At 41.5% G+C, this 11,844-nt stretch overlaps 5 protein-coding genes across 5 annotated transcripts; 3 read left to right on the forward strand and 2 right to left on the reverse strand.

Annotated features, from left to right (window-relative positions):
• Positions 1 to 317: 317 nt before the first annotated feature.
• Positions 318 to 1,635, forward strand: EAE98_006432 (uncharacterized protein; the record flags this gene model as incomplete). The annotated part of the gene is made up of 3 exons (XM_038954055.1): positions 318 to 407; positions 464 to 1,411; positions 1,462 to 1,635. The coding sequence occupies 3 exons, from the start codon at positions 318 to 320 to the stop codon at positions 1,633 to 1,635; spliced, it is 1,212 nt and encodes a 403-aa protein (XP_038809845.1).
• A 230-nt stretch (positions 1,636 to 1,865) lies between these two features.
• On the reverse strand, positions 1,866 to 2,656 carry EAE98_006433 (uncharacterized protein; the record flags this gene model as incomplete). The annotated part of the gene is made up of 2 exons (XM_038954056.1): positions 1,866 to 2,093; positions 2,150 to 2,656. The coding sequence occupies 2 exons, from the start codon at positions 2,654 to 2,656 to the stop codon at positions 1,866 to 1,868; spliced, it is 735 nt and encodes a 244-aa protein (XP_038809846.1).
• Positions 2,657 to 2,891: 235 nt separating this feature from the next.
• On the forward strand, positions 2,892 to 4,450 carry EAE98_006434 (uncharacterized protein; the record flags this gene model as incomplete). The annotated part of the gene is made up of 5 exons (XM_038954057.1): positions 2,892 to 2,946; positions 3,003 to 3,190; positions 3,249 to 3,359; positions 3,409 to 3,679; positions 3,744 to 4,450. 5 exons carry the CDS (start codon positions 2,892 to 2,894, stop codon positions 4,448 to 4,450), a joined length of 1,332 nt encoding a protein of 443 aa, XP_038809847.1.
• Positions 4,451 to 4,921: 471 nt separating this feature from the next.
• EAE98_006435 (uncharacterized protein) lies at positions 4,922 to 5,128 on the reverse strand (the record flags this gene model as incomplete). Its single annotated transcript, XM_038954058.1, has 1 exon — positions 4,922 to 5,128. One exon carries the CDS (start codon positions 5,126 to 5,128, stop codon positions 4,922 to 4,924), a length of 207 nt encoding a protein of 68 aa, XP_038809848.1.
• Positions 5,129 to 6,656: 1,528 nt separating this feature from the next.
• Positions 6,657 to 7,536, forward strand: EAE98_006436 (uncharacterized protein; the record flags this gene model as incomplete). Its single annotated transcript, XM_038954059.1, has 3 exons — positions 6,657 to 6,898; positions 6,962 to 7,077; positions 7,151 to 7,536. The coding sequence occupies 3 exons, from the start codon at positions 6,657 to 6,659 to the stop codon at positions 7,534 to 7,536; spliced, it is 744 nt and encodes a 247-aa protein (XP_038809849.1).
• Between the last annotated feature and the right edge of the window lie 4,308 nt (positions 7,537 to 11,844).

Genomic DNA, 11,844 nt, shown 5'->3' on the forward strand with positions numbered 1-11,844 from the left:
TCTCTCCAGCCAAACCTCTTCCGAAATCTCACTCCTCACTGGGCATTTCTCGGATTGGTTTCGTGTGTTGCTGTGTCAACAAGCATTGACTTTTTAGCCGCTACCTTTTCCAGCTTTTCTAAATAATAACCTCTCGTCTCGTCCGTCACCTTGGATTTCCAATGATCTCTCGAATATATCAATAATACTTTCGTTATCATCCACTATTTTACTAACCTAGTAGTCAAACTCCTTCAGACTCCTTCAAACTCCTTCAATCGACCAAGATCCTTTCAACATTTTCTTCAATTCTTGCCCTTTATCTCTGATATCTCGCAATGGCTGCCCATGCCCTTGAATCGCGCTTTGAGCGGATGTCTGTAAATGATGAGAACGATCCAGGGGAAGGAAAGAAATACATGTCCAAGGTGAATGAATTCCATACCAGAGATCAAATACATCGTAGCTAATTGATACCGAGCAGATCGCATCTACTACATCTTCCAGCACACAATTATCACAAAATGCCAATAGAGCAAACCTTCTCAAGATGGCTTTGCAAAATAAGAATACAGTAAACACAATCACCACAGTCACAGCTTCATCACAGGAGCCAGCTTCTCCTTCGAGGAAACCAACTACATCATACCGAGATTCTGAACAAGTTGCCAGAATCGAGCGCAAATCGAACCCTATGTATCAGGAGCCAGCTCCAGTGAAACAGTTTCATCTCGGCATGTTTGAAATTGGTAGACCTCTTGGTAAAGGCAAATTTGGCCGTGTATATCTGGCAAGAGAACGTAGTACTGGATTTGTTTGTGCCTTGAAAGTTTTACACAAAAACGAGATACAAAAGGGCAAAGTAGAGAAGCAGGTCCGACGGGAAATCGAAATTCAAAGTAATCTACGGCACCCAAATATCCTCCAATTGTATGGCCACTTTCATGACAGCAAGCGAGTCTTCTTAATTCTAGAATTTGCTGGCAAAGGAGAACTTTACAAGCATCTTCGTAGAGAGACAAAATTTCCGGAATGGAAAGCAGCTCACTACATTGCGCAAATGGCTGCCGCTCTGAAGTATCTCCACAAGAAGCATGTCATGCATCGGGATATCAAACCAGAAAACATCCTGGTGGGTATCCATGGCGAGCTCAAAATCGCAGATTTTGGCTGGAGCGTCCATGCCCCTAATGGCAGAAGAAATACTATGTGTGGAACTTTAGATTATCTACCACCTGAGATGTTGCAGAGCAACAGCAACTACTACAACGAGAAGGTCGATTTGTGGAGTCTGGGTGTATTGATGTACGAGTTTTTAGTTGGCGAGGCTCCTTTCGAGGACACTGTAGTCATGACACACAGGAGGATAGCAAGGTGTGAAATGACTATTCCAGGCTTTGTTTCCTCAGAGGCAAAGGATCTGATCAAGAGGGTATGTTCGATTTCATCTCAACATTCGTCTCATACTAATTATTGTCATAGCTACTGGTACTCGATCCCGAGAAACGAATTCCCCTCGAACAGGTTGAGAAGCACCCCTGGATTATTAAGCACTGTGTGAAGGGTGAGCGAGCTAGTATGCGGGATTCAAAATCCACTGGTAGCAAGTCTCCGCCGGAGAGTAGCAAAACCGCCGTAGAGACCCGTGAGGAATGATTTGACGAATTCTGTTTTGTTTTGAGCATTGGCGTTTAAGGAGTAGAATGATTGAGATGATTCTTGGGGAGAACAAGTTGAGTAAGAGTTTGGGATTTGCATCTAATGTTTCCATTACACTGGCGCCTATCTTGATATACATTTCTATACCCGAGTACCTAAGTACTGAATACGATTATTTAACAAAGCAAACTTTCTATTATTACATGGGCGTATCTCATGAAACGACCTCACTTGTAGATCTCGTCAAAGGGTCGAGTATCCGAGTAACACGAATCCCAAACTTCGTTAACTATCTTTACGGCTTGAACATCGTCTTTACACCAAGGTCTAGCCAATACCGACTTGACTGCTCTCCTGCGTACGCAGTCCTGATGTTGTTGTGTTATCCTGTAGTTATTTCTCGTCCAGAACTCCCTTGCCCATCTACATTCTCCACTCAGACTTGCTGCTCTGATCTATGTTATCGTTTAGCTGTTTTGTCTGTACTCGTACTAGGCCAGGGCAGACAAACCTCCGAACAAGCTGCATGTCGCAGATCTCTCCAGTCCACCTTCCATCTTAAATGATCCCAAGCGTGCACCATTTCATGTGCCAACGTATCCTCCACATGTTTACTATCCCTCATCTCATTCGCACATAACTGAATACCATGCTCGGGGCTAAAACCCCCACCTTGCCTCACCGTTTTCCCATCTTCTGTGATTCGTGTGGGACATCTCCTGCAACGTATATTATCTGCATCAAGCTTCCCATTGAGATCTCGTATGTTTTTTTGCATAAATATAACGATCGGTGAGTATTTTAAGTTATAGTCTCGCCATTCTTCACATCGGTCGCAGTCGCGCTTCTCATGGCGAGCGTATTGATCTTCGCGATAGAGTATCTGGTGGGATGGAGGCATTGTGCCAAGTAGGATAGAGAACCAATTGCGTGTTCGAGCAGTTGGGTCGAATTGCGGTTCCGACTCCTTCGCAGAGTCGGGGACAAGCGGAGGCTTGTTTCCGTCCGAGGATGACATTATAGATAAGTAGCTACAACACTTACGCTTTGCGATGTACCAAGTAGAGCGCTGTTTGTTGATACAACGATTGTTCACTAAAATAACTTTTGGTGGGCGGTGGGAAAATTCTGCCGGCATCGGATTGATATAAAACAACCCAAGACAACATTCATTTCTTTGATGATTTGCTAAGTATACACACACATTACACGACGGTCTCTGATATCTTGTCAAACGTATTCTACATAACAAGATGAACGTTGGCAAGATGAAGACCCCGAAATCTTTGACTATAGTTATAAAGTTAGGTACTTACAAACCTCATCTTTTCAAAGGCCAGAAGCTGAGTCACGGGACATTATAGGGACCAGTTCCATCGTGGATGAGAAAACTCATGAGCCGTTATTGAGTATTTTGAGTTTGATTGTTGAGACTGCTGTGAGACTACACAAAGATGGACACAAAGTTATTATTGTATCCTCCGGAGCTATTGGAGTTGGACTTCGAAGAATGGACCTGGATAAGAGGCCAAAACATCTTCCCCGAGTACAAGTATGTCTCGTTCAAAGCAGCTAGTCAGTGGATGTTTGACTAATATTGGTGGGTGTAGGCTTTAGCAGCAATCGGACAATGTCGTCTTATAAGTCTATGGGATAGCTTGTTCGCTCACTTACAACAACCTGTTGCACAAATTTTACTCACGAGAAATGATATTGCAGATGTAAGCTCACCATGTAAACATGAATCACTACATGACTTACACTTTGTAGCGAACCCAATACCGAAATGCTCAAAACACCTTGCACGAGCTTCTCGAGATGGGCGTCATCCCTATCGTTAACGAAAACGATACCCTAGCTGTCGCTGAAATCAAATTCGGAGACAATGATACTCTATCTGCAATCACTGCGGCTATGCTCCATGCAGATTACTTATTCCTGATGACTGATGTCGACTGTCTCTATGATAAAAACCCTCGAACGCATCCAGATGCACAAGCAATTGAGGTTGTTGAAGACATCTCCGCATTACAGGCCGATGGTAGTCGTTCCCCATTCAGTTCTTATGCCCTCTCGAAATAAATGCACTAACTCTCCATCTTCAGTATCAAGTGCTGGCTCTAGCCTCGGTACAGGGGGAATGTCCACAAAAATAGTTGCTGCCCGTCTAGCCACCTCCGCAGGTGTGACAACTGTCATAACACGGTCCTCTAGCCCAGGAAACATTGCAAGTATTGTGAGCTATGTTCAATCCCTCAAAAATTCCGCTTTGGGCGGTAGGGGCGGTGATGTTATTTCGCAATCACAGACACCAGAAACTCTCACGAGATCCAATTCCACACTATCTCTTACTGGTTTAACGTCATCGCTTGTGGAGCCACCTCTACATACCAGGTTCCTTCCCTCGCATCAGCCGATCAGGGACCGCTATTTCTGGCTTCTACATGGCCTCTCTCCACATGGAACGATCTATATTGATGCTGGTGCTCATCGAGCATTGGCGGCCAAAGCCGGTCTGCTTCCTGCCGGGATTGTAGATGTAGAGGGCAGCTTTGCCCAGCAAGAAGCCGTGCGTCTAGTAGTTGTCGAGCGCCCAGGATCGTCAGATGCAAAGATTGTGGCAGGGTCAGGAGTCGAAGTGGGTAGGGCGTTAGTAAACTACAGTGCAATGGAGATAGCTAGGATTAAAGGTGTGAGAAGTAGTGAAATACATGGATTGTTAGGCTATGCAGATAGTGAGTATGTTGCTTTGAGGGAGAATATAAGCTTCTTCGAAAGAGGGAGTAGAAGTGCAACACCGGTTCTCAGTTAGTTATTAAATATAGACTCAACGATGACACTAGAAACAAGTTAATTCATCTGATGATGAATTCAACAATTCTGATAAATGTAGTAGATACTGTAGATATGACTAAAGAAAATCTTTATATTGGATTATTAGACTGATCTACCTGACTTTAGGCTGTTGACCCGAGGTGGACAATTCAAGCTTATAGAGTGCGTTGATTACATAAAGGCAACTTCTTTAATGAGATTATGATGCTCCGAGAAAAGTTGCAAGTACCGGGGGCTCTGCTTTATAAGTTATAACTCTTGGTAGAATCATTGTAACCTTATGGCTCGAGTCTCGACCTTTTGTATGATGAAGGGCCGAACGACCTTCCATTCTTGTGTTGGTCGTCAGGAGTATGCCGTCGGGACTCGGGTACGCATAAAATGGGTTACTAATCAGACTTTTCTCCACTACCACCGCCGCCACCTGAAATTTGAAAGTTAAACCCCTTCAACATCTCGAGATCGCCGCATCGAAAGCTTCATTAATCGCATGAAGGGACAGGTATTTGTTGGCGGTAGGGCCATTGTCAAAACAATGAATTCTAAGTAGCGATCCATCCATTCTGAATAGATTCTGAATGTTAAGTTCGCTGAGACTTGCACTACCACTTAGACTCAGCAGAGCCCTCTGGATCAGGAATAAAGAAGGAGCCATGTTCGTGGTGTTTGTGGAGTCAACCAACGTTTATGCATGAAAACTTAAAAGAAGCTTAAAAAAGTTTAAAAATACTCGGGACACTCGAAGCCTTGGAGGAGATGAGCGTATCCACTATTGTCAAGCGAGTCATAGGTATTAGGTTTTTCACATCAGACTCAGTTCACATATCAACCCACCTCGAACGAAACGAGCTTCGGACGTTTGAGTATGATTATTAAGGGAGATGATTCAGATCAATGGCTTTCTATCATCAATCAATACGAACTCAGACCAGACTAATCCTTGTCAACTTGCTCGAAGCTATTCCCATGGAAAATAGGGTCCAAAATCAATCTACCAAGTGGAACCAATCGAAATATTGCTAGCGCATTCTTTCAACTCAAATCAGGGTATGGGTATATTAAATCTTATTTATATCGATTTCAAATTCACTATACAGTTCCTATTTTATACAAAGATAGGAATCATCGAGTTGGCTTTCAAGTTTATTAATACTACCAAAATTGCTACAAGAGCTTGGCATTTGGTAAGAGCTCTCGAAAAAGAAGAAATAGAGTAAGGAGACGTAGTAGTAGAGGAGGGAATAAGCGTAAGCAAGGAAGAGGCAGTAATGGAGGAAAGAGAAGGGATTAACCTCCCTATTATCTCATGGCATTGGTCCCCAGCATTTGTTTTCACTTCCCCAATTAGATCATATCAACATTGTAAACTAAAAATTTACCTATTAGGCTCTTACAGCCTAGCCGTTTTATATTAACGTCCGTCCATCTTCAGTTCAACACTTGAAGATGGACGTTAATACAACCAATCAATCAGTTCACCTATTCCATAACTTCATATCGGTATTTCATCTGATGACCTGAGAGGCTGAGATATAGCAGTCTTCAATATCTCGTATCGAGGAAAGGTCAAGACTCAAGACTGTCACTTTTCAATATCGGATGACATTATTCGAAAGAGAGTTCGTGGGCCAAGAATGCCATGCATGATCTATTGACTGTTGTCTAAATTTTCAATGCTGATGATATCAAGGGAATTTCTCTGAGAAGTGATTTTACAACTTACAGTTGCTGACTAGTCTTCGAATTCAAAGTTTCTTGGGAGAAAGAATTGATATTATTCGAAAGAGAGTTCACAAGCCAAGAATGCTATAGTCTATTGACTGTTGTCTAGACTTTCAATGCTGATAATATCAAGGGAATTTCTCTGAGAAGCGATTTTAAAACTCACAATTGCTGAGTAGTTTTCGAATTCAGAGTTTCTTGGGAGGAGTGATTAAGGAAAAGGAGAAAAAATTAAGGAAATGGAGGAACAATTTACTAGGTATTGCCTAGATCAGCAGCATACTACACATCCTCACTGTCAGTCGTTAAGTGTACCAAGTGGTACTCGAAGAATCTATAAGTACTGTGTAGATTCCTCTGTATAAACATCATCACTCTCATCAGCATCACCTCTTCTCCCTCATAACATATCTTCACACAATATCAATCCTCCAACTAAAGTCAATCTTTCCCACTCAAAAATGTTCTTCTCCAATACCAAACTTCTTTACCTCCTCGCCGCAGCAGCAGCCGTCAAAGGCGCTCCCATTGAGGAAAGCAACATCACAGCTCGCGCTGTCGTTCCCCATAATTCCATCCGTCCATGGCCAGAAAATGTGCCCGGTGGTGCATTAGGCAATACCTTGAGGGAATTCGAGCCATACATTCACATTGCTCATGGATGTAAACCATACAGCGCTGTCGATGGCTACGGTAACACAAGGTATGAAAACTCTCTCCTCCCTTCCCTTCTCTCCTGATGGAATCTGGCTAACACAGCTTTCAGTGGTGGACTTCAAGATAGTAGCGACCCAACCGGTTTCTGCAATGATCCCCAGTATGGCCAAACCTATGTTCGAGGTGGCTGGTCCGGAGGCCGCTATGGAATCATGTACGCTTGGTGTAAGTCTTCTCCTTTCTCCCTCTCCCCCTCTCCCCTCTATCCAATCCCTCTGCCCATCTAACACACCCCCAGATTGGCCCAAAGACCATCCCGCTGCCGGAAACCTTGTCGGCGGTCATCGTCACGACTGGGAGCATGTCATCGTCTGGGTCAACAATCCCGAGGTCGCCAACCCCGTACTCATCGGTGCCGCAGCATCCGGCCACGGAGGAGTGTCGAAAACTACCAATCCCCCACGCCAGGGCACTAGACCCAAAGTCGAGTATTTTGTTCAGTTCCCAAAGAACCATGCATTACAGTTCACCAATACTCCGGGTGTAGATCTACCCATGATGTGGTGGGGGTTCTTGCCAGAGGTTAGCAAGAAGGCTTTGAACGTTAGAGACCTTTTTGGAGCTGCAGTCTGTCCTTTCAACGACGACAACTTTGCCAACAATCTTGCCAAGGCGGCTATGTAACTTCTGGATTGGCTGCAAAGAGCAACCGATCATCTGGGATTCTACAGAGCTGTGGAGATGGTCATTTGATGTTGTTTTAGATGCTTTCTCTTACTGTTTGGTTTATTAGACTTCTTTTTGTTCCTTTTGATTTTTCTAGATGGGTGGTTACAAATGAGTTGCAGGGGGTTTTGATGAAGAGGGGATTTCAGTTCAAAGTTTGTGGTCATTCTTTTGTTTTATTGAAGTTTGCGAGATCTCGGTTTAATATTTATTATACTTGGATAAAATATTGACGCCCTGCAGTGACATCGTGATGAATATCATCAAAGCTTGACTATCCCGAACCATATCATTTCTGCTCTAATTGATAGTTGACTCTTTAACAATCAGCCGCTTCGTTCTTATTACACCTCCCCAAACACCTATATCCCATATCCTCCGCAAACAAAGCAGAATACCAATTTCAACACACCTTCTTCTTTAACCTCCTCATCATCACATTTCATACTCCTCAAACAACATTTGACTAGTCCAGTGATGGGAGTACGAGTAGTATGCGAGATACTTCATATACATCCCACTATAGTAATACGCAATATATTCAATACTACATATTGAGTATCCGAATGTTTTCCTATTTTTCTCTCTGATAAGAGAGATGCCCTCTAGCTTATATCATTCCATTCCCCATCCCCCATCCCCCCTCTTAATGTGAATCTAGCATCTCATCTTACTCTCAAATCTCCGGCCCAGTTACTTCTCCAGTAGAATGAACGTTTATTAAGCAATTGTTCTCCTTCCCCTTACCCATACTCAACCGACGAGGCCCGTATATGTTCCGCAAAGAGCTCTGTACTAAGGTGACTGACCTCGCCCTGAAGAATATCCCGACCATTTCGGAAACCCCAATCGGATGGGTGGTTACCGTGGATACTGAAGAGACCAGGAAGCACTTACTTAACCAAGAGAACAAACCATAAGCATAAACATTTGTACGTCCACAAAAGTGGTTCAACTATGCAGTGCATAAGGTACCAACGAATGAAAGACTTAGTGTAAGAGAAGCTGAAGCACAAACCGGAATGAAGCCGGGTGACGTAAGATCCTTCAAATATGGACCTGTTATACAAAAAGACATTATTACTTGAATAATATCATTTATAATTAAGGCCAAACCGTTTCAGTTCTTTAATAAAAGCGGACGATTCTATCTCGTATTCAAGAACACTTCTGTAAAGCGCCACGAAAGCGGCTGCCAAGGCTACTGTATCTCACGGTTGTTTCAAAAGGCCAGAAGGTGCGCTAACTGCAGCGAAAAGGAGATGCAGCATATAGGCTTTCTCAATGGTCTCTGCCGCAATGAAGCAAAATGCGCTAATTGCCACAATCCCTTTCAAGCGGGGCAGGAGTGCTGCCCAGCAGCCGTCACACGCAGAGATGGGCGGATCAAGGAACCTACCCGAAAGGAGCTCGCGAGCATCCGGCAGTACGGAGATAGAAGCTTCAAAGCGGCTGCCGCCCCGCCGCCAGCGGAGATCCCCTCCTCAATCTCTCCATAGAACACTATTATAGTGGAGGTATCTACAATAACCAGGAAAATGGAAGGGGATCAGATCAGGCAATACGAAGAGGCGACTAATGGCTCTAGCTCCTAAGTACCCCGACCTAGGAGAGCAGTCGCAACTCCAAGGAATATGAATATAGAAGAGACGGTCAATTCGGCTTTCGGGACCCCGGAAATAGAGATGAATGAGTAGACCCGGTCTACTTATTGCTTGGGCGAACAAAGGTAGAGGGGGGAGTAATCATATCACCCTTCTTCAGGCTGCCTGCAGCCAGGTCATAGATGTGGTATGTGTATAGGAGCCTGCTATATATGCGAATACGAAAACACAAAACCACTCAGCCTTCGTGTGCTACGCATTAGTAGACGAATGGGGGATTGGGGGAAGAGAGCTATACAATACTTAACGACCAAGGGTTTTAGTCTATACTAGAAAAGGATACAAACTTGTAATACAATAAAGGAGACCTGTAAATGATAGAGATCTACTTTGATTAAATGTAAATGAGGTTATTATCCTTAACGTTTATAGGCAGTTGGCAATTGATAGAGTATTGAATTATATAATAGACTTTTTCTTAGAATCAAAAACAATAATAGAAGGCGATTTTAATATCAAGAATAAATCGTTTAAGCTAGGAGTATAAAATAAAGACTGAGGTCTGATATTTATAAGCTAATCATATAGAAATAACATAGACTATATTAATATACTAGGAGAGACTATATATGATAGAATATGTTTTAGATCTTTCCTTGTTTAATATAACTTTTGTGTTTATAAAAATAAAATAAAATATATATTACAGATTGAGTTATCAGATATAGATAACAAGTATATGAAATAGAGACTAGGAATAACTAGAACAATTTATTATTAGAGTATTAGAGGAGGAACTCAGTAGGCTGGCGATGCTAGTATACAATAGAGCAGTATCTATACCTGATGCAGGGTATATTCAAACTACAATATAGATTGACGAACAAGTTCGCTTTTAACTAGCGCGATTATAGATACAATAGAAACGATAGGCAAGCCGGACCGCAAGATCGGACATTCAGCTTCTTGGTGGACGAAGGAATGCCAGAGACTGTACGCCGAGCATTTTGCGAACAGAAGTGCCTCTTCCGAAGTATGAGGAGAGACTTTTTGAAAAGCATTGTAAGAGTGCTTTTCGGGGGAGGTGGGTGTAAGCCCTACTTTTCACTTGAAAAATCTTGGCACTTTTTTAATCAAATTTTTCTTAGTCAGCAATTCCGAAAATTAAAAAATTAAAGAAATCTGCCCTTTTGCCCTTTGGAAGAGGCCTGCGTTGTGTGTCAGCACGGCGCACCTGTGCTTCGAACGAAGCAACTGAGGCCACTGGGAACTTTATACGCATTGTTCGCAAAGCGAAAAGAGACTATTGAACAGAAAGGATCGATGAGATTAAGGAGGACAAGGAGCTATATAAGATTGTGGGGTGGCATAATCTCGGAAGCAACCACAAAGCCCACCTCTGCATATAGGCGACCAAATGGTGGAAAGCGCCCCGGAAAAGGCCAAACCGCATTGAACGGAAGTGCTAGATTGCTTCAGCGCAGAGGAAACCCTTCCCCCAAACCCCTTGCACGGGTAGCACGAGTACAGAACTTTGCCATAGGATCTTACACTTTCAAAGGAAGAAATCAAGCACAATGTTATAGGTGTTTTTAGCACCTTCCCTGGTACGGATTGAATCATAATTAGGATACTAAAAGTATGCTGGAGGCATGTACCCTGTGGTGGCATAATCCGTGATTGACGAAGCGATTATTTCGTTAAGTACAATAAAAATTTAACAGTTAATATCATATTGAAAAAATTATTCTTAAAATATTAATATAATTAATCTAAGTTTTTGTATCTGATAAAGCTTATTTCAATCAATAAGGTCTTAATGAATTTTCGAAATTTCTTGATTTTCAAAAGTTTTAATTTAAAGTAAGTAAAAAACTCTATTTATATTAGAATCAGATTGTTTTCTTATTTATATAGTATATTCTATATTGAATAGTATAATAATAAAGCTTTTAATTAAAGAATACATCGAAAGTAATATAAATAGATTTCCCTTTAGACTTTCGACTAATATCTTTTCTATTCTTTAGCTTCTATACTCAGGGCCCGTTCGGATCGATTTTTTTTGAATATTAGACTAATATATTAGAAATATTAGCCTAATATCGTATTTACCGAACACAATATTGAGCTCGATAAATATTAGATTATATTAGATCTAATGTATGACTGAAATATTTCAAAGCAAACACAATATCTGAGTTAATAAAATATTGAGTCTAATAATCTTAAAATAACAAATATAACAAATTTTCTCAACCTTTCTTATACAATAAACTAATAGCAACTTTTGAAATATAATTGAATAAACATATTTGAGAAAAAGCGTTATCTTCTTCATTTTCAACTCAACCTCGCACATCCTAATATTACTCCAAATATATTAGCCTTAATCAAATATACCTAATATATATTAGCTTCAACAATTCAATTATCCTTGCCGTTTTATTATTATTAGAGATTTCATCAATTAAATAAGAAATCGATCCGAACGGACCCTTACTCTCCTACTCGCTCCTACTCCTTCTTAGCTTTTATTTATCTCTTTTATCTCTTTCTAGTTTCTATATATATATTCTTTTATTTTATCTTCATTTTTTTTTCAATACTTGAATCTTTAAGAGGCTCTTTAGAGTCTCTTATTTTCTTTATATTTATTAAA

Source organism: Botrytis deweyae, assembly GCF_014898535.1.
Source record: "Botrytis deweyae strain B1 chromosome Unknown BDEW_013, whole genome shotgun sequence".
Lineage (NCBI taxonomy): Eukaryota > Fungi > Ascomycota > Leotiomycetes > Helotiales > Sclerotiniaceae > Botrytis > Botrytis deweyae.